A 21,763-nucleotide genomic window follows, 5' to 3' on the forward strand; every position below is an offset into this window, starting at 1 on the left:
TAAATGCTTTGATTTCAGCACTATAAGCAGAAATCTACATTTTACGCCTATGTTCTATTTTTAGCCATGGTGACCGAACACACTTTTTAAAATACATACCCCAATGATGATTGTGGCCAAGTTTGGTTTAATATTTGGCCCAGTAGTTTCAATGGAGAAGATTTTTGTAAAAGATTACAAAAATTTAAGAAAAAATGGTAAAATTGACTATAAAGGGCAATAACTACTCAACTGACAATTTTGGTGATGTTGACTTATGTGTAGATCTTACTTTGCTGAACATTATTGCTGTTTACAGTTTCTCTATCTATGATAATATTCAAGATAATGACCAAAAAACGGCAAAAACGCCTTAAATTACCAATTCTGAGGCAGTAACCCAACAACCGGATGTCAAATTCATCTGAAAATTTCAGGGCAGATGTATCTCGACTTGAAACCAATTTTACGGCATGTCAGATTTGTTCTAAATGCTTTGGTTTCAGAGTTATAAGCCAAAATTTACATTTTACCCCTATGTTCTATATTTAGCCATGGCGGCCATCTTGGTTGGCTAGCAAGGTCACCGGACACATTTTTAGAGCAAGATACCCCAATGATGATTGTGGCCAAGTTTGTTTAAATGTAGCCGAGTAGTTTCAGAGGATAAGATTTTTGTAAAAATTAACAGACGACGTTGGACGACAGATGACAGACACCAAGTGATGAGAAAAACTCACCTTCGGGCCAGGTGAGCTAAAAACGAATAAGAATATTTAAGAAGGCTTAAAAAGCTTCTCAGAAAATTCCTTTTGAGTATAAGGGTACTCAATCTTCAATGGTTAAAGTTATATAACTTTGGAAATGAAAATCTATAATGTTAAAATACCAAAACTTTCAGCAGTCAAAACAACAGTACAAGTGTAAAGTTTAAAAGTAAATTGATCCATTTAAGATATTGCCTTCAACCAGTTTGCACAGAATGTTTCATAAACTATGGAGCATGACTTTTTGAATGAACATTTAGAGAAATCATATAGAAATATACAATGGGAAAATGGGATTTTTTTTTTTAAAACAGTCCCTTGATGAAAAGTGCACAAAATAAAAAGGTTTAGATGTAAAAAGATCGTGGTTAAGAACAAAATTTGGTACCATCTAATGAAAATTTAGATAAAGAATGACTTTAAGGGCATATAATACACTTTTTAGCTCTTGAGCTGGCATGTCAGTAACAGCTAGATGTCCTTAACATGTTCATTTATGTATGAGTTTCATTTTGCTTTTAGTTTCTTCTGTTTCCTTTTCTAACCTCTGACTTCATTTAAACTGAATGTTACTGTGCGTATTGCTATGTGTTTCTTTATTCCACATTGGCTAGAAGTATAGGGGAGGGTTCAGATTTCATGTTTTCACAAAACATGTTCAACTCCGCCGCATTTTTGTGCCTGACCCACGTCAGGATCCCCTTGCCTTTGTTAGTTTTGTATAATTTTTTTAAATTTTAGTTCATTTATATGTTTTGGAGTGATGTCTATTTTCACTGAACTAATACACAATTTTATTTAGGGGCCAGCTGAGGACTGACTCCTGGTGCGGGATTTTCTCACTAGGTTTAAGACACATTAGTGGCCTTCGGCTGTTGTTAGCTCTTTGGTAAGGGTTATTGTCTCTTAGACATATTCCCCATTTCCATTCTCAATTCTATTGATCCCAAATTGATTTTTTTATGAAAATTTGCAAACAAGATTTTTTTACCAAGTCAATTCAAATATGTAATAAAATATAAAATAATAGCTTTAATGTTTGTTCAAAACCAGTTGCAGTATATTAAGTGGTAAAAGAAATATGGATTTCTGATTTCTGGTAATGCATGTCTTTCACGCTCAAAATAATGGGTTGCCCGATCTTTCACGATTAAGTTTGATGAAAAATAAACAAAATTCAAGGTTGTCATAAAACAAACTGTAATCCCAGAGATATGTCTCGCTTTTTTTGTAATTTCGATAATGCAAATGTTGAAACTAAAATAGTAACACATTAACATGTAAGTTTTTCAAATATTCAAAGTCAATGAACCATGACTGAAAGTACATGGCTAAACAAACTCCATGGAAATGAGATGTGCCAATGCTCATACAACTGTATACCACATACCATTGACTTATCATAAGCAGTTCCCATTAAAACAGACCTAAACACAAACTAATACATGTCAACTAAGCAAAATGTCAAAGTCAATAAAACCATAACTGAAGGGGTGTGGTCAAAGATTCTCAATGGGTATGAGATATGCCAATGCTAATACAACTGCATACCAATTATCATTAACTTACCACTAGTGGTTCACCATAAACTAGACCTAATCACGAACTAATACCATTGTTGACGCCGCTCCGGACACAGCATACATAATAATGTCTTGCTTTTTGACTGTCAAGTGAGACAAAAATGAACGGTTTCAAGAGAAGTCCATTCTTTTATATTACTGTTCTATGGGACACACCAAAAGATTAAGTTTCAAATATATCATGATATCTTGAATATGACCATTATAGGTACAAAAAGCCTTTTTAATGAATCCCAACTTTGTACTTCATTTGGCCTTTTTAATAAATCCCAAATTTGAACTTTATTTGGCCTTTTTAACATTTGAGTCTTTTGTAGACAAAACACACGTCTGGCGTAAATATAAATTTTCAAGCCTGGTATCTATGATGAGTTTATTTATAGACATGTATTGCGTCTTTTGTGTTTTCTCTTAAAGTACTGCATATCTTCTTTATCTTATTGCACAGCAATGTTGAGAAAGTTGAATCATTTTGACAGACATGTTTTTTTGTTAAGATTTTTTCCGCATTTAATTACATTCACGATCCCATACAAGAGCTTACACAATCCAACTGCAATACTTGACCACAGTTAGGTATTCTTTCACGATCATTTCTCTTGATAAACCAAATGACACCCGTGGTCATGGTGTAAATTACATAAGTAACAGTCAAACCTACCACTAAATTCTTCAAACAATTTACTGAAGAAAAGGGAAAAAATCCAAAATGTCATTTATCTTTACAAATCTTTAAAAAAATTAGTTATTTTCCTTTGATGAGAAATTTAGTAGTAAATAAGTATTTCATCAAAAATTTAATTCTAGGGAAATTTATAAGGCTTTAAATAAACTGAAGGAGAAAAGCTAAAATCGAGAAAAAATTGAACTTGACCTGTTACTTGTCATAATAAAATAATACACCAAATATCAAATAAAAAAGTCTAGAAAATTGATTTGAGGACTGATGGATAGACAGACAGACAGCGAGCAAACCTTAAGTCGGGGACTAAAAATTAAAAACCTTACAAATTAAGAACTATCTCAATTAATTGTATACCTGTTCTGCTTGATCTTTTCTGAGACCATATGTATCTAAACATTCCTGTATTTCCAGCAGATTAAATTTATGTTTCTCTAATACTCTGCTTCCTGTCAACTGGGAAATAAAAAAAAACACTATCATAAATATCAATTGGTGATGATGGAATTGAATGACTCCAAAAAATACAAATATAGATATCATTTTTTCTATTCATCCTTTTAATGAATTTAGAAATCTTATAAATAGTAATGCATACATACATAATGCTCTTCTGTATTTTTTAAATTTTAGTGTATTTTATTCTCTAGATAACTTCTCTTAAGTGTGCCACATCATTTTCTCAATTTAAGGCCAGTTTGTGTACTAAAAGACGCACACCACCTGTTCTGGGTCCTTATTCATATCCATGTTAAAATTCTTCACTTCCAAACATTTAATGGGAGTCGGGAACAATATACCATTATTTATACACCAGACTGTACTGGTTACCAGAACATGTATACTCCAAACTAGATACTTCATATTAGAGAAACAGGCAACATATGCCCTCCATTTTAGAATTCATTCATACATTATTGTATTATTCAAGAGTATAAGTCTAACTGTGATCTATAATTTGTCATGATGTCTAGAAGAAACCAGGTGCTCCGCAGGGTGCAGCTTTATACAACCACAGAGGTTGAACCCTGAACATTTGGGGCAAGTATGGACACAACATTCAAGCTTGATGCAGCTCTGAATTTGGATTTTGATTAAATAGTTGACACAGCATAGGTTTCTGACATAGAATGAATTTTTTTTGCTATTGAGCAATACACTATGCTGTTGAATATTAATCTCCTCAACAATAACTACTCATTTAAATACATCATAAAATAGTAAAATATAAAATGACATACAGTCATGGTTATAATTAATATTAATTAATAGTAACTTCTAAAATGTCTAAATATAAATTTACAGCTAATCATCATTTCTTAATACATAATTTTCAAGCAGTGTAAGGGAAGTAATCATACATATAATTAACAGTATTCTCTAAATGGAATTGGCTTACCTCCCTTACTGTTTTTAAATATTGTGCTGTAAACAAAAAAAACATTTGTTTTCCCCCTTTTTGCCCCTAATTGCTAAATGATTTAAGCCATAACTCCAATAACCAGCTACAACCAGAGGCTCCGCAGAGATTGAACCCTGAAAGGTTGGGGCAAGTATGGACACAACATTCAAGCTGGATTCAGATCTAAATTTGGATTGTGATTAAATAGTTGACACAGTATAGGTTTCGGACACAGAATGAATGTGGTCTAATGAACTTAAAATATTTTTTTTTGCCTTTGATCAATTCACTATGCTGTTGAAAAACTGTTTATAGAAATTTTCTTTTTATTTATGAAATCTGAAATAAGAAAAATTTAACCCCCATTTTTTTTTCACATCCCCCTTTCCCTTTTTCTTAAACTGATCTCAATTCAAATTTCTAATGGAGTTTGCAACAATAACTACTCATTTAAATACATCATAAAATATTAAAATGTAAAATAAAGTGCTTGTTATCACTGAATGGTAAAGATTGTTTTAATTTATTAGTTGGTAGTAAAAGTGAATATACATTGTATATTGTATAAAACAATGATTTAAGTTGATTCAACTACTATTCTGGACAAAGAAAGATAACTCCAATTGAAAATTTCTTGCTATTGCACAATATTGTGCAATTAGATACTGTGCAATTGAAAATATTTGCTATTGCACAATACCGTGCAATTGAAGATTTCTTGCTATTGCGCAATAGTGGCAATTGAAAATTTCTTGCTATTGCACAATACTGTGCAATTGAAGATTTCTTGCTATTGCTGAATACTGTGCAATTGAAAATTTCTTGCTATTGCACAATACTTTATATAATAATTTTGGATCCTGATTTGAACCAACTTGAAAACTGGGCCCATAATCAAAAATCTAAATACATGTTTAGATTCAGCATATCAAAAAAGCCCAAGAATTCAATTTTTGTTAAAATCAAACTTAGTTTAATTTTGGACCCTTTGGACCTTAATGTAGACCAATTTGAAAAGGGACCAAAACTTAAGAATCTACATACCCAGTTAGATTTGGCATATCAAAGAACCCATTTATTCAATTTTTGATGAAATCAAACAAAGTTTAATTTTGGACCCCCATTTGGACCAACTTGAAAACTGGGCCAATAATCAAAAATCTAAGTACATTTCTAGATTCAGCATATCAAAGAACCCCAAGGATTCAATTTTTGTTAAAATCAAACTAAGTTTAATTTTGGACCCTTTGGACCTTAATGTAGACCAATTTGAAAACAGGACCAAAAATTAAGAATCTACATACACAGTTAGATTTGGCATATCAAAGAACCCCATTTATTCAATTTTTGATGAAATCAAACAAAGTTCAATTTTGGACCCTTTGGACCCCTTATTCCTAAAATGTTGGGACCAAAACTTTCTTTTTAAGGTTATAAACCTTGTGTTTAAATTTCATAGATTTCTATTTATACTAAAGTTATGGTGCAAAAACCAAGAATAATGCTTATTTGGGCCCTTTTTTGGCCCATAATTCCTAAACTGTTGGGACCTCAACTCCCAAAATCAATCTTAACCTTCCTTTTGTGGTCATAAACCTTGTGTTTAAATTTCATTGTTTTCTATTTACTTATACTAAAGTTATTGTGCGAAAACCAAGAATAATGCTTATTTGGGGCCTTTTTTGGCCCCTAATTCCTAAACTGTTGGAACCAAAACTCCCAAAATCAATCCCAACCTGTCTTTTGTGGTCATAAACCTTGTCTCAAAATTTTATAGATTTCAATTTACTTAAACTAAAGTTATAGTGCGAAAACCAAGAAAATGCTTATTTGGGCCCTTTTTGGCCCCTAATTCCCAAAATATTGAGACCAAAACTCCCAAAATCAATCCCTACCTTCCTTTTGTGGTCACTAACCTTGTGTTAAAATTTCATAGATTTCTATTCACTTTTACTAACGTTAGAGTGCGAAAACTAAAAGTATTCGGACGAAGACGACGCAGACGACAACGCCAACATCATACCAATTTCAATTTTTGCGGTCGTATAAAATTGCTTATTTTGGCCCCTAATTTCTTAACCTTTGGGACCATAACCCCTAAAATCAATCCAAACCTTCGACCTGTGGTAATAAACATTGAGGTAAAATTTCAGAGCAATTGAAATAATTCCTTTTGTGGTATTGAACCTTCTTATGATTTTTCATAGAGATCCATACACTTAAACTAAAGTTATTATCTGGACACCAAATGTGTCTTCGGACGACGATGCAGACGACAACATTATACCATCATACGATCCCAAATTTTTTTTGTGGCCGAATAAAAAAGTGATTAAAACCTGATTATTTAAGTGAATTTTCCAAGGACCATAACTCAGCACCAAATCATTAGACTGGAAAAAATTTGAACTTAATCTTTACCTTGTCATGATAAAACAATGGCAAAAGTGACGGATTGATGGACAGACAGACGGATGGGGTGGAAACCTAAATTCCCCTTTGACTTTATCAGTAAGGGACTAATTACCAATTTAGTGGCAGCAATCCACTATAAATGGGTTTTTAGATCCATCTAAAAAAATTTAAGGGCTGATAAAAACTGGTCTAATACTTTTACTCCACGTCAGATTTTTTTTCTTTCAGGGAAGATGTTTGAAATAGTTTTACATAGGATGGAAGATTTAAATTTTTAGTTTAAAAAAGATTGCACAAGTGAGATGTTTGTAACATCATAAATGTAAGTGAACTCTAATAAAACCTGATTTTTTTTCAAAGGGAGAGAGGTGGCCACAAATATGAATCAGGGAAAATAACTGATAAGGTACCAAACAGGTGATAAACAGAAGTAAGTCTAATTTGGTAGGTCACATTCCAAGACAAGAGAATGGGATTGTGGTTACAATAGGTATATCTGTTGTCATCTGTTAATTTTTGTCAAACAACTCATAATGGCATGAGTTAAATTTTCATAGGGATGATATAATTTCACCTTTTGTAACTTGTGGTTTAATAGCTTCCTTGTGAGTACTATGCCTCAAACAATGAAATCATGATAGGAAATACCAGCTCTGGAATATTGTAGCAACAGGGAGATATACTGTCCTTATGCAGGTGATGCTGAAATGCTTTTCATAGAAATGAAAAGATCAAAATTGGAAATATGTTTGTCTCTTTTGTCGTAAAGTTTTATTTTCAACCAAGGAATTTCTAGATTTAAGATATGAGACAAACTCTAGTAACATTGTGTTACTTGGTTGCATCTCTTAATCTTATTACCCATATAGATGAATAATTATCATATTAAGAAATCAAGTGTTTGTTTTCATAATTAATGTTTAATCATATAAGAGCTATAATTTAAAAGAACTAAAGTTGTAAACTTACTGTTTCACTGTCACAAAAGAAGAATGGACATTCCATGTGGAGAAACGTCATATCTAATACCTGTCGTATGGAAGTTAAGGATCATAAACAATGCTTAATGGAATAAAAAGGGATGTCATGTAATCATTTATTAATAAATTGGAAGCAGTACCTCTGGCCAAGGGAAGCCAGTTGAAATGGTATGGAATTGCTGGTAAAATGTCGTCTATTTTGGGGAAGAAAGTTAAATGAACAATCAGACCACACAACCTATACTGTCTATACACAGCCTGACAACTTATTATATTATTCTTTCCACGATGCAAGAGGACAAACACATTTTGCAGGAATGATTTTAACAAACATTTTCACAACAAAAACATTTTATTTTAATTTCTTTTTATAGTTTACTTACATACTTACAATGGAGATTCACTTGTTGTCAAGTATTGAGTTGCGAGTATCGAGTTGCAAGTTACAAAAATCGAGTTGCGAGTTACGAAAGTCAAGTTGCGAGTTACAAAAAAGTCGAGTTGCGAGTTCAGAAAGTCGAATTGCGAGTTAAAAAAGTCGAGTTGAGAGTTACAAAAGTCGAGTTGCGAGTTACAAAAACTGCGAGTTAATAAAGTCAAGTTGCTAGTTACGAAAGTCGAGTTGCGAGTTAAAAAAGTCAAGTTGCGAGTTACAAAAGTCGACTTGCGAGTTTATAAAGTTGACAGCTGTAGAGCCCGGCCATATTTGCAGGGGCGGATCCAGCCATCTTAAAAAGGGGAGTCCTTATTAAGGACAAAAGGGGGGGGGGGGGGGTCCAACTACACGTCCCCATTCAAATGCATTGATCGTCGAAAAAAAGGGGGTTCCAACCCCCGATTCCCCCCTTCTGGATCCGCACCTGATTTGTAAGGACCGCAAAATTTATTCTTTGGCAGTGACACTGAAAATTGTGGGCGTTACAACTAAATATGTCTACATTGGCTAGAGATGTGAGGGAAATAATGGGCGTGCATAAAATCAGTTTTAACTCGCTACATTTTTGTGTCTGACCTAAGTTAGGAACCTTTAGCTTTTATTGCTCTTGTATATATTTTTATTTTGGTTCATATAATATAGGAGCATAGAATGGCGTCCATATTTTTGATATAACGATACATAATATTGTGTTTCGGGGCCTGCTCAGGGCTCCCTCTAGGTGTGTTATTTATTGCTGTGTTGAAGACCCATAGGCATTTGGTTGAATTGTATATTTTGGTTGGGTTGCTGTCTCTTTGACTGATTCTCAGTTTGCATTCTTTAGTCTATACATGTAGCTATCAAAGATTCTACTGTAAAACACTATTGTGTCAGTTTACAGGTGAAATTTAATTTGAAAATTAAAAGGTTTATTGCTTCAGCGTGAATAAGTTTTTTTTTAAGTATTCTTCCTGGATATTGAGTAAGTTATAAAACTAATTAACTTAGGTTTAAAATTATATAAGTGTTCACATGTTTGATATTGTCAATTATAAGCTAGTAAAACGGTTTCTGTTAGTTTTCTAAGAATTCAATTTGGATTGTTTGACATTTTTCATGTTTGTGCCATTTATAGCAGACTACAAAGAATGGATTTTGAAGGCCACACAGTTGTCTGTGGTGGCTTAAATCCATTTTATTTGACTTTGATAGTGCCTCATTGCAAACCATACCACATCTCCTTATTTTTATATAGAGGAATTTCTTCAGTAGCTTTCTAGGACCACACATATAGGAAGTTATCCGGTGTTTTTAGTACGTCCGACCCATTGCTTTCATGTCTTGTGTTAGAACAAACTTTTGGTTTAACTAAAGTGTAGTGCTTTCTTTTAGTTTTGATGCTGTCGTTAATTTATAACAGAACTGAGCTTTAACATTATTAGTGGTTACGAATGATTCTGGAAATATGCTTTATTATGCAATAAAAACTGTGCTTTAAAGTTATTATCTTTTGAATAATACTATTTTTATACTATTTACATGTACCACCTGTACTTACATGTTGCACCAGTATTATCGGCGTAAATGCTATTCATTTTTATTTTGGCGCAAATTGACTGAATACTTACAGTATCTGCGAAATACAAACAGTAAACACTTACCACTGAACCATGAAAATGAGGTCAAGCAGGTCAAGTACAGATGACAACTGCCAGTTGGGAGGTGTACACCTTACAATCATTCCATATATCAAACATAGAAGACATATTGCTTATAGTATCTGGGATATGAACCTGACCACAAACACTAAACTTTGTTCACTGATCCATGAAAAGGTCAAGATCAATAAAAAACCATGTGACAGGCATAGGGGCATTGTATGATACGTAAATACCAAATATAGTTATTATTTTACTTTATATAAGAGAGAAATTAACAATATCAAAAAATCTTAAATTCTTTTTCAAGTATTCATTCAACCATGTGGCATAGATAGACTTATAATGATCTCACATCTCTTCCACGCTTCATACAAAATGTACTTCGGTCAACGCTCTTACACCCCAATGAAGTTACAAAAAGAATACAATTCTTGAATAGTCCGCGTGAAATGCAGAATTTTCTTTAATATTCTATTATTAGGATTATTTGTTCACGAAATATAAGGTATAAAAGTAAATTATGGTCAGAATGGTTCATTTTAAGTTGTAGTGTAAACACACTGGATTAAATAAGATCGATCTCGTCCTTTAAGGATACAGTATTTTTTTCAAATACTTCCAGAACTTAACTTACATTAGACTCTTATAAATAAGTATCACATATAACTGACATAACTATTTCTAATCCCGCAATCACGGGAATAACTTAGTTCGGGTACATGCATGCTCTGTTTATCAAATGTGAATCAAACCTGAAAATTTCGGGTGTCAAATTTTTTTTGGTAAATCGCAACTCGACTTTCGTAACTCGCAACTCGACTTTATTAACTCGCAACTCGACTTTCTTACCTCACAACTCGACTTTTGTAACTAGCAACTGGACTTTTGTGATTCGCAACTTAACTTTCTTAACTCGCAATTTGACTTTTGTAACTCGAAACTCGACTTTCTTAACTTTCATCTTGACTTTTGTAACTCGCAACTCGACTTTTGTAACTCGTAACTTGACTTTCGTAACTCCCAACTCGACTTTCTTAACTCGCATCTCGACTTTTGTAACTCGCAACTTGACTTTCTTAACTTGCATCTCGACTTTTGTAACTCGCAACTCGACTTTTGTAACTCGTAACTCGACTTTCTAAACTCGCAACTCGACTTTTGTAACTTGCAACTTGACTTTTGTAACTTGAACTCCACTCTCTTAACTCGTAACTCGTAACTTGCAACTCCTACGATAAGAAACCCTCCTGACAATGAACTTTCACTTTCACTTTCAGTTGCTATTAATAACGTTACTTACCATTGTAACATTGTGACCTTCAAAATTTTTACAACTCGTTTTTGTACTTCAGCATGATTTTATGTATTGTTTTTATCCTGATGAAGGTGCCCTAGGCACCGAAAACATGTCTATCAATAAATTTCTGCAGCACTCCCTAAAGTGTTGTTGTTATAAGACTCTCTTAGACATTAACTTAGAGGCTTATAAGAGCCTGTGTCGCTCACCTTGGTCTATGTGAATATTAAACAAAGGACACAGATGGATTCATGACAAAATTGTGTTTTGTTGATGGTGATGTGTTTGTAGATCTTACTTTACTAAACATTATTGCTGCTTACAATTACCTCTATCTATAATGAACTTGGCCCAGTAGTTTCAGTGGAAAATGTTAGTGAAAATATACAAATTTTATGAAAATTATTAAAAATTGACTATGAAGGGCAATAACTCCTAAGGGGGTCAATTGACCATTTTGGTCATGTTGACTTATTTTTAGGTCTCATTATTGCTGTTTTTGGTTTATCTCTATCTATAATAATATTCAAGATAATAACAAAAAAACAGCAAAATTTCCTTAAAATTACCAATTCAGGGGCAGCAACCTAACAAACAGTTATCTGATTCATCTGAAAATTCCAGGGCAAATAAATCTTCACCTAAAAAACAATTTCACTTCCTGTCAGATTTGCTCTAAATGCTTTGGTTTTTGAGTTACAAGCCAAAAACAGCATTTTACCCCTATGTTCTATGTTTAGCCAAGGCAGCCATCTTATAATAATATCAAGATAATAACCAAAATCTGCAAAATTTCCTTAAAATTACTAATTCGGGGGCAGCAACCCAACAACAGGTTGTCCGATTTGTCTGAAAGTTTCAGGGAAGATAGATCTTGACCTGATAATTGATTTTATGGCATGTCAGATTTGCTCTGAATGCTTTGGTTTTTGAGTTATAAGCCAAAAACTGCATTTTACCCCCTATGTTCTATTTTTAGCAATGGCAGCCATCTTGGTTGGTTGTTTGTTTTTTTTTTGGGGGGGGGGGGGGTCACGCCACACATTTTTTTAACAATATACCCCACTGATGATTGTTGTCAAGTTTGGTTCAATTTGGCCTAGTAGTTTCAGGAGAAGATTTTTGTAAAAGATTACAAAAATTTATGAAAAATTGGTCAAAATTGACTATAAAGGGCAATAACTCCTTAAGGAGTCAACTGACCATTTTAGTCATATTAACTTATTTGTAGATCTTACTTTGCTGAACATTATTGCTGATTACATTTTATCTCTTTCTATAATAATATTCAAGATAATAACCAAAATCTGCAAAATTTCCTTCAAATTACTTATTTCGGGGCAGCAACCCAACAACCCGTTGTCGGATTCATTTGAAAGTTTCAGGGCAGATCGTTTTTCACTTGATGAACGATTTTACTCCATGTCAGATTTGCTCTAAATGCTTTGGTTTCAGAGATATAAGTCAAAATCTACCCTATGTTCTATTTTTAGCCATGGCAGCCATCTCGGTTGGTTGGCCGGTGTCATATGGTATTTTGAACCCCCTAAAAAATGAACCTGGGGTCAAAGAACCATGCGGTAAAATGACCCCGGGGTCATTATACTGCATGGTATTTTGACCCCGGGGTCATTTTTAACATATGGTATTTTGAACCCCCTATGATAGACCTTAATTTTCAAAAACTCTAGCTATCCTAACTCCTTAATATAGTAATAATACTCCAATTAGGAATTTGTATGTATCTAACATGCTGGAAAAGATATTTTGAAAATTAATTTAACATAGCCATGGTATTTTGACCCTCCTGCGGTATATTGAACCCCCTACTTAAAACCTCAAATTAAAAAAAATGATAGTTAATAAATTGTAAATTAGATTATCTGCAATACTATTTCTCAAAAACAGGGGGGTTTAAGATTCTTGTATAAGATGCAAATAAAATTACAATGTAAAACATGAACACCACCAGAAAGAAGTGTATTGACTTTATTGATGGTTGGACAGAGGCTAATTGCTGTTTGTCAACAACTAGAGGCTTTCAAGAGCCTGTGTCACTCACCTTGGTCTATGTGCATATTATCAATAAACACAGATAAATTCATGACAAAATTGAGTTTTGGTGATGGTGATGTGCTTGTAGATCTTTCTTTACTGAATATTCTTGTTGCTACAATTATCTCTATCTATAATGAACTTGGCCCAGTAATTACAGTGGAAAATATTTCCTAAAAATTTACAAAAATTTATGAAAATGGTTAACGATTGACTATAAAGAGCAATAACTCCTTAAGGGGTCAATTGACAATTTTGGTCTTGTTGACTTATTTGTAGAACTTATTTTGCTGAACATTATTGCTGTTTACAGTTTATCTCTATCTATAATAATATCAAGATAATAACCAAAATCTGCAAAATTTCCTTAAAATTACTAATTCGGGGGCAGCAACCCAACAACAGGTTGTCCGATTTGTCTGAAAATTTCAGGGCAGATAGATCTTGACCTGATAATTGATTTTATGGCATGTCAGATTTGCTCTGAATGCTTTGGTTTTTGAGTTATAAGCCAAAACTGCATTTTACCCCCTATGTTCTATTTTTAGCAATGGCAGCCATCTTGGTTGGTTGTTTTTTTTTTTTTGGGGGGGGGGGGGGGTCACGCCACACATTTTTTTAACAATATACCCCAATGATGATTGTTGTCAAGTTTGGTTCAATTTGGCCTAGTAGTTTCAGGAGAAGATTTTTGTAAAAGATTACAAAAATTTATGAAAAATTGGTCAAATTGACTATAAAGGGCAATAACTCCTTAAGGAGTCAACTGACCATTTTAGTCATATTAACTTATTTGTAGATCTTACTTTGCTGAACATTATTGCTGATTACATTTTATCTCTTTCTATAATAATATTCAAGATAATAACCAAAATCTGCAAAATTTCCTTCAAATTACTTATTTCGGGGCAGCCACCCAACAACCCGTTGTCGGATTCATTTGAAAGTTTCAGGGCAGATCGTTTTTCACTTGATGAACGATTTTACTCCATGTCAGATTTGCTCTAAATGCTTTGGTTTCAGAGATATAAGTCAAAATCTACCCTATGTTCTATTTTTAGCCATGGCAGCCATCTCGGTTAGTTGGCCGGTGTCATATGGTATTTTGAACCCCCTAAAAAATGAACCTGGGGTCAAAGAACCATGCGGTAAAATGACCCCGGGGTCATTATACTGCATGGTATTTTGACCCCGGGGTCATTTTTAACATATGGTATTTTGAACCGCCCTGCGGTATATTGAACCCCCCTGTTTTTGAGAAATAGTATTGCAGATAATCTAATTTACAATTTATTAACTATCATTTTTTTTAATTTGAGGTTTTAAGTAGGGGTTCAATATACCGCAAGAGGGTCAAAATACCATGGCAATGTTAAATTAATTTTCAAAATATCTTTTCCAGCATGTTAGATACATACAAACTCCTAATTGGAGTATTATTACTATTTTAAGGAGTTAGGATAGCTAGAGTTTTTGAAAATTAAGGTCTATCATAGGGGGTTCAATGTACCACAGGGGGGTCAAAATACCATGGCTAAGTAAAATGTTCAAAATATCTTTTCAAGCATGCTTAATACATACAAACTACTTATTGGAGTATAATTACTATGTAAAAGAGTTAGCAAAGCTTGAATTTTTGAAATTCAAGATCTAGAGTAAGGGGGTTCAATATACCGCAGGGGGGTCAAAATACCATGGCTAAGTAAAATTTTCAAAATATCTTTTCCAGCATGTTTAATACATACAAACTACTTATTGGAGTATAATTACTATGTTTAGGAGTTAGGATAGCTGAAATTATTGAAATTTAAAGTCTATAGTAGGGGGTTCAATATACCGCAGGGGGGGAGGGGGGGTCAAAATACCATGGCTAAGTAAAAATTTCAAAATATCTTTTTCAGCATGTTTAATACATACTAACTACTTATTGGAAAATAATTACTATGTTAAGGAGTTAAATTTTTTGAAATTTAAGGTCTATAGTAGGGGGTTCAATATACCGCAGGGGGGTCAAAATACCATGGCTAAGTAAAATTTTCAAAATATCTTTTCAAGCATGCTTAATACATACAAACTACTTATTGGAGTATAATTACTATGTAAAAGAGTTAGCAAAGCTTGAATTTTTGAAATTCAAGATCTAGAGTAAGGGGGTTCAATATACCGCAGGGGGGGGGTCAAAATACCATGGCTAAGTAAAATTTTCAAAATATCTTTTCCAGCATGTTTAATACATACAAACTACTTATTGGAGTATAATTACTATGTTTAGGAGTTAGGATAGCTGAAATTATTGAAATTTAAAGTCTATAGTAGGGGGTTCAATATACCGCAGGGGGGGAGGGGGGGTCAAAATACCATGGCTAAGTAAAAATTTCAAAATATCTTTTTCAGCATGTTTAATACATACTAACTACTTATTGGAAAATAATTACTATGTTAAGGAGTTAAAAATTTTGAAATTTAAGGTCTATAGTAGGGGGTTCAATATACCGCAGGGGGGTCAAAATATCATGGCTAAGTAAAATTTTCAAGATATCTTTTCCAGCATGTTTAATACATACAAACTACTTATTAGAGTATAATTACTATGTAAAGGAGTTAGAATAGCTAGAATTTTTGAAATTCAAGGTCTAAAGTAGGGGTTCCATATACCGCAGGGGGGGGGTCAAAATACCATGGCGAAGTAAAATTTTCAAAATATCTTTTCCCGCATGTTAAATACATACAAACTCCTGATTTGAGTATTATTACTATGTTAAAGAGTTAGGATAGCTAGAATTTTTGAAATTTAAGGTCTATAGTAGGGGGTTCAATATACGGCAGGGGGGTAAAAATACCATGGCTAAGTAAAATTTTCAAAATATCTTTTCCAGCATGTTTAATACATACAAACTACTTATTGGAGTATAATTACTATGTTAAGGAGTTAGGATAGCTAAAACTTTTTTAATTTAAGGTCTATAGTAGGGGGTTCAATATACCGCAGGGGGGTCAAAATACCATGGCTAAGTAAAATTTTCAAAATATCTTTTTCAGCATGTTAAATACATACAAACTCCTGATTTGAGTATTATTACATAACTGTACTATGTTAAAGAGTTAGGATAGCTAGAATTTTTGAAATTTAAGGTCTATAGTAGGGGGTTCAATATACGACAGGGGGGTCAAAATACCATGGCTAAGTAAAATTTTCAAAATATCTTTTCCAGCATGTTTAATACATACAAACTACTTATTGGAGTATAATTACTATGTTAAGGAGTTAGGATAGCTAAAACTTTTTTAATTTAAGGTCTATAGTAGGGGGTTCAATATACCGCAGGGGGGGTCAAAATACCATGGCTAAGTAAAATTTTCAAAATATCTTTTCCAGCATGTTTAATACATACTAACTACTTATTGGAGTATAATTACTATGTTAAGGAGTTAGGATATTCATGCTATGTTTGGTTTCATTCTGTTCAGTGGTTCTCTAAAAAAAATCATTTGTATGCATTTCCCATAGGGTCCTATGTTAAACTAAGTCCCCTGCTGGCGGCCATCTTGGATGCTGGATAGGCGACAAAGTAACAACACTTGGTCAGCACCTCATAAGGAACATTCATGATATGTTTGGTTTCATTCCATTCAGTGGTTCTCTAAAAGAAGTCATTTGTATACATTTCCCATAGGGTCCTATGTTTAACTAAGTCCCCTGCTGGCGGCCTTCTAAGATGTTGGATTGGCGACAAAGTAACAACACTTGGTCAGCACCTCATAAGGAACACTCATGCTGTGTTTGGTTTTATTCCATTCAGTGGTTCTCTAAAAGAAGTCATTTGTATGCATTTCCCATAAGGTCCTATGTTAAACTAAGTCCTCTGCTGGCGGCAATCTTGGATGATGGATCGGCTATAAAGTAACAACACATGGTCAGCACCTCATAAGGAACATTTATGCCTTGTTTGGTTTCATTCCATTCAGTGGTTCTCTAGAAGAAGTTCAAAATATAAAAAGTTAACAACGACAATGACGGACGGACAATGAAGACAGACGACGGACGCCAACTGATGAGAAAAGCTCACTTGGCCAGGTGAGTTAAAAATCTAAATGTTAAATCATGGCATCTATTTCATTCATAATTTGTTTTACGAAATCCAAAGCTGGAAAGTTGAATATTCATATTATTCACATTCCTGTTACTTGACAAAAGGATATTTAACTGTGTTGCTATGTGTTTTAAAGAATCTGTCTTGGCAATATAATAACAAGCTTCCTTTGTCATGGTATCCAAACGACGTCTTAGTTCCTAAAATAAAATAAGATTTGTAAGATTATTGACTCCTTTTGACAATGTGTCCAGATATTAGGATCAGTTATTGTTAAATCATTAAAGACCATTTTGCCAATTTAGAACTTCATGGCTGTCATTGTCTATCAATTCTAATGCACTTAGGTAGATGCCACCGTGTGCATCTCCCAGAAGCCTTAGAGCAGGTGAAATCATTACACAAGTAATTCAATAATCAATTTCTCTGAAGGTGTAAAAGAACATTATATATAAGAAATATTCTTATATTCATACATATTAACTGACCTGTACTCTGTGGGTGATATCCATAAATTTCACTTCTAACACAGGACTTTTTAAATACCCTTTGGGTTTTTAAATATAAAGATAACCCAGGAAATCAGAATTTGACATGTTTTCACAAGGAGCCTTCAGACTTTTAGAGTATTAAATAATAGATTTTAAAAGTTATTTTCCTTTGAAATATAGGTAAATTCGTAATTCTAAGTTCCTTGAGTCAGGAAGTCTTATTGGCTGTGTCAGTTGTCAAATTAAGTGACCCATAAGTGCATGGCTTCACTTGACTGCTTTAGTACCAAACACACTGTGAAGGTCAAAAATAATTTGTGTATTTCAAAGCAGTATGAACAAAATTTGAGTTACTCTCCCTTTTTTGCAACTATTTCACAATATACTCCCTTAATTGATTTTTTGGGAAAAAGATTATATCTAAGGTAAATTGAATGCAAATACATATCAGATATTACTTTAAAAAAATTCTTTCTATCTTTGAACAATTAGAAAATTCATATTTGGAAAAAGTCTAACATGAGACGGACAACAAATGAATGGACAGATGAAATGACCAAAAAACAAAATGCATGTAAGTTGGGCATAAAAAAATATCCACATAAAACTTAAATTCAGCTGAAAAAGTGTTATGGCTTGATATTTTCTTCATCAATGCATTTTCATTTTCATAGGTTGACACCTTATTGAGATAAGAAATATTCTTACATTATTTATATGATGTGAAAGTACAGATCCTTTTTTAGAGCTTGTCCTATTCTATAAATAAAATGCTTCACTGAGCACAGCCTGATATGACATCAGAGGTTGAAACCCTGAACATTTGGTCAAAGATCTTAAAAATATTTTGCGCAATACTGTGCAATTGAAGATTTCTTCTTGAAAATTAAAAAAAAAAAAAAAAAATTAAAATTTTGAACCCCCTCCCCACCTGGAGTAATTATCCCCAATCCAAACCTCCCCTTTGTGGTATGGAACCTTATAGTACAATTTAAAAGAGATCCATACATTTATTACAGATTCTTGGTACTGACATTATTTATCATCTTAATAATGTATTTTAGTATTCTTTTATTTGTCTTTGGCTTTGGAAATTTGGCTCAAAAATCCTATTTGAAAATCCAGGCAAAGTGAACATTCAGACATTTAAATGTCCTATGATTTTGGGACTAAAATGACCCTATGTGCATTTTTTTTATTTTTGTTTAAATGTCCTATGCCCATTCTTGACACAAATGATACTAGGTAATCTAAAACTAAGACGAGCAAAAGCATTATAAACCTAAGTGAGTCGTAACAGGGAACCTTTTTGTCACACACAGATTTCTCTTAAAATGATTATGTGAACAGGCACATAAATATATCTATAAAGAACAAAAACATATATAATTTATAAAGAACAAAATCATCACACACATTATCAAAATTTACAGTATGAATGGTCCCGTTTCACAGTTTACTTGAAAACAAAAATTGTTGATTTCTGTAATTTAAATAAAAAGTTATTTTAATCATTTATTTGTTGAAATTTAATTCTTTATCAATTTTAAGTTTTTGTACTATTTTCTTGATCATTCCATTGTATGTGTTTAGAGACCTAAGGTCATGCAGTTATTATTCTAACTATACTACCTAACTTGCCATGTCACTAAAATACAGAAAACTGTTGAAATTGACATATTTGAACAAAAAAGGTTTATTAAACACTTTTTTGGATAAAACAGATAGGAATCTAAGGTTTATCAAAAGATATATTTTTCATACATTCACATTCTTTTTGGATAAAGCTCAGAAAAGATGCTTATTCAGTGATTTGGGGCCTTAGCTGACTATGCAGTATAGGCTTTGCTCATTGTTGACCTGTGACCTTACAGTGACCTATAGTTGTAAATTTCTGTGTCAATTTGGTCTCTTGTAGAGAGTTGTCTCATTTGCAATAGTACCAAATCTTCTTTTTTTATACTTCAGCAGTATTTTGCAAGAAGTTCAAGAAGTTTGACTGTTTGATGCCTTAATGCAAATATTTGAGACACCATTCAAAAATAGAATACTTAACTATAAACACCTAAAAGATTGCATTTGATAGTTTTATAATAATTCTGGGTGTTTTGAAATTCCAAGGTAAAAAAGATACATGATTTTGGATATTTATTTACTATCTTTTAATCATAACCCTAATTTCACTAAATTCATTTCAACAATTATAATAGTGTGAGATGAGTATTGACACTAACCTTATATAGTTTAGGGAAGATATGAGTTGTATTAAGAGTTAGCAGGGCAGAAGACTCAGACATGACCTTGGCAACATGTGACTTCCATGTTTCTTCCACTTCATCTGTCTGAATGGTGAGGTACATGAAGGTTGAGTGAATCTGTGAAAACCCTGGTGATGTTGCACTGGAACTTAGCTCAACCTGTTCCATGTCACTGTCTGAGCTAGCTATACTGTGTCTGAAAATAATAATGAAAGCAACATTTTCTCATTAAGTATTCCTTGAGAGACTACTATCTCACTTTATAAATGGCTCAAGAACAGTTATTTCATAGTAAATGTTTTATAGGTTGCAATTCAGTAAATATAGACAATGCAATTTCCCATAGTAACTTTTTTGCGGCTAAAACTCTGCCACTTTTATTGTGAAGTTTTTGTGAAAAATTATATCTCAGAACAGATAGTTGATATACACTACTATTTTATTCAAAGGTAAAAATATAGGGCTATGCAGCATACTTTCAACATGTATATGCCCTGAACTTCTAATAGTTTAAACTTATTAAAAATTGGCACCTGCTCTATCTCAATAAGATTTTTACAGTGTTCAAATTATATCAAAATTATAGAAAAGTCTAAGAGCTCGAACTCAAATATAAACAATTATTTCAGTTTGACAGCTTTAGACATACTCATGTTTGACTTTTTTCAAGTGGATCAAATCACTACTTTATCTACTGTAAATTCAGAAATTATTGCATGCATTTATTATTGAGATTTTGTCATTTTAGATTTTTGCAATGTTGAGAAAAATCCCGTTTAATTCATATAAAAAAAAATTAAATCTAAGTTTTAATAAAAGAAGGACGAAAGAAATTACCAGAGGGACAGTCAAACTCATAAATCAAAAATAAACTGACAACGCTGATGGCTAAAAATGAAAATGACAAACAATAGTACACATGACACAACATAGAAAACTAAAGAATAAACAACACGAACCCCACCAAAACTAGGGGCGATCTCAGGTGCTACGGAAGGGTAAGCAGATCCTGCTTCACATGTGGCACCCGTCCTGTTGCTTATGAGATAACAAATCCGGTAAATAGTCTAATTCGGTAAGTCAAAATTATGAAAGAGAAGTGGATTGTAGTTATGACGTAAGGAACATATCAGAATTCATTTGTGAAACTGTTATTCCATAATGGTCAACCAACTTGTGATAGCGTCCGTAAAATTTACGAAGAGATAATTTCAACTTCACCATTTGGAACTCTTAATTTAAAGTTCAAATCATAAATAAGTGTTCCGTGAAAAATGTTTTTGGAAATCTTATTTGTTCATAATTCTTTTATGTAATAAACTTTATTCAAATAAATTCTGATCTTCCCTCATCTGATCACCAGCATGGCTAAAGGTATTACTCCTAAAGGTATTGTGAGGGGTGTGAGGTGACTCATCCAGGTATTCAAGCAATTTCCTGTCGGGCTTGCAAATTCATGCATCGTTTCACTTCTGAGGGTATTGATCAGTGTACACAGCTGATAACTTATAACTTTCCATTTTGAACTATCAGGTGTATAATATACATCTCTGTCTTGCGTGTCCGAAAGTGATATAATATACTAGTCATTACTAAACTTGTACGCTTGTTCATAAATAACATTTCTGGTGTAAAGAATATTATTTATAAAAATATAAATAATACAAAAAAAATAAAAAAAATT

The 21,763-nt window shown here is 32.9% G+C and overlaps 1 protein-coding gene across 13 annotated transcripts in view; it reads right to left on the bottom strand.

Moving 5' to 3' along the window:
• Positions 1-21,763, bottom strand: part of LOC139486839 (protein furry-like) — a 380,646-nt gene that overhangs the window by 36,956 nt on the left and 321,927 nt on the right. For all 13 annotated transcript variants that reach the window (XR_011655645.1, XR_011655644.1, XR_011655643.1 and 10 more), the window contains 4 exons: positions 20,056-20,275; positions 17,440-17,530; positions 7,798-7,862; positions 3,369-3,467 (listed from right to left, as the gene is read on the bottom strand). Coding sequence is in view for 10 of the 13 variants with exons in the window: in XM_071271853.1 (XP_071127954.1) it covers positions 3,369-3,467; positions 7,798-7,862; positions 17,440-17,530; positions 20,056-20,275 (475 nt within the window). In the remaining 3 variants the exon portion in view is untranslated. The remainder of the gene's footprint in view (positions 1-3,368; positions 3,468-7,797; positions 7,863-17,439; positions 17,531-20,055; positions 20,276-21,763) is intronic.

The sequence above is a fragment of the Mytilus edulis genome, chromosome 8, assembly GCF_963676685.1.
Source record: "Mytilus edulis chromosome 8, xbMytEdul2.2, whole genome shotgun sequence".
NCBI classification, from domain to species: domain Eukaryota; kingdom Metazoa; phylum Mollusca; class Bivalvia; order Mytilida; family Mytilidae; genus Mytilus; species Mytilus edulis.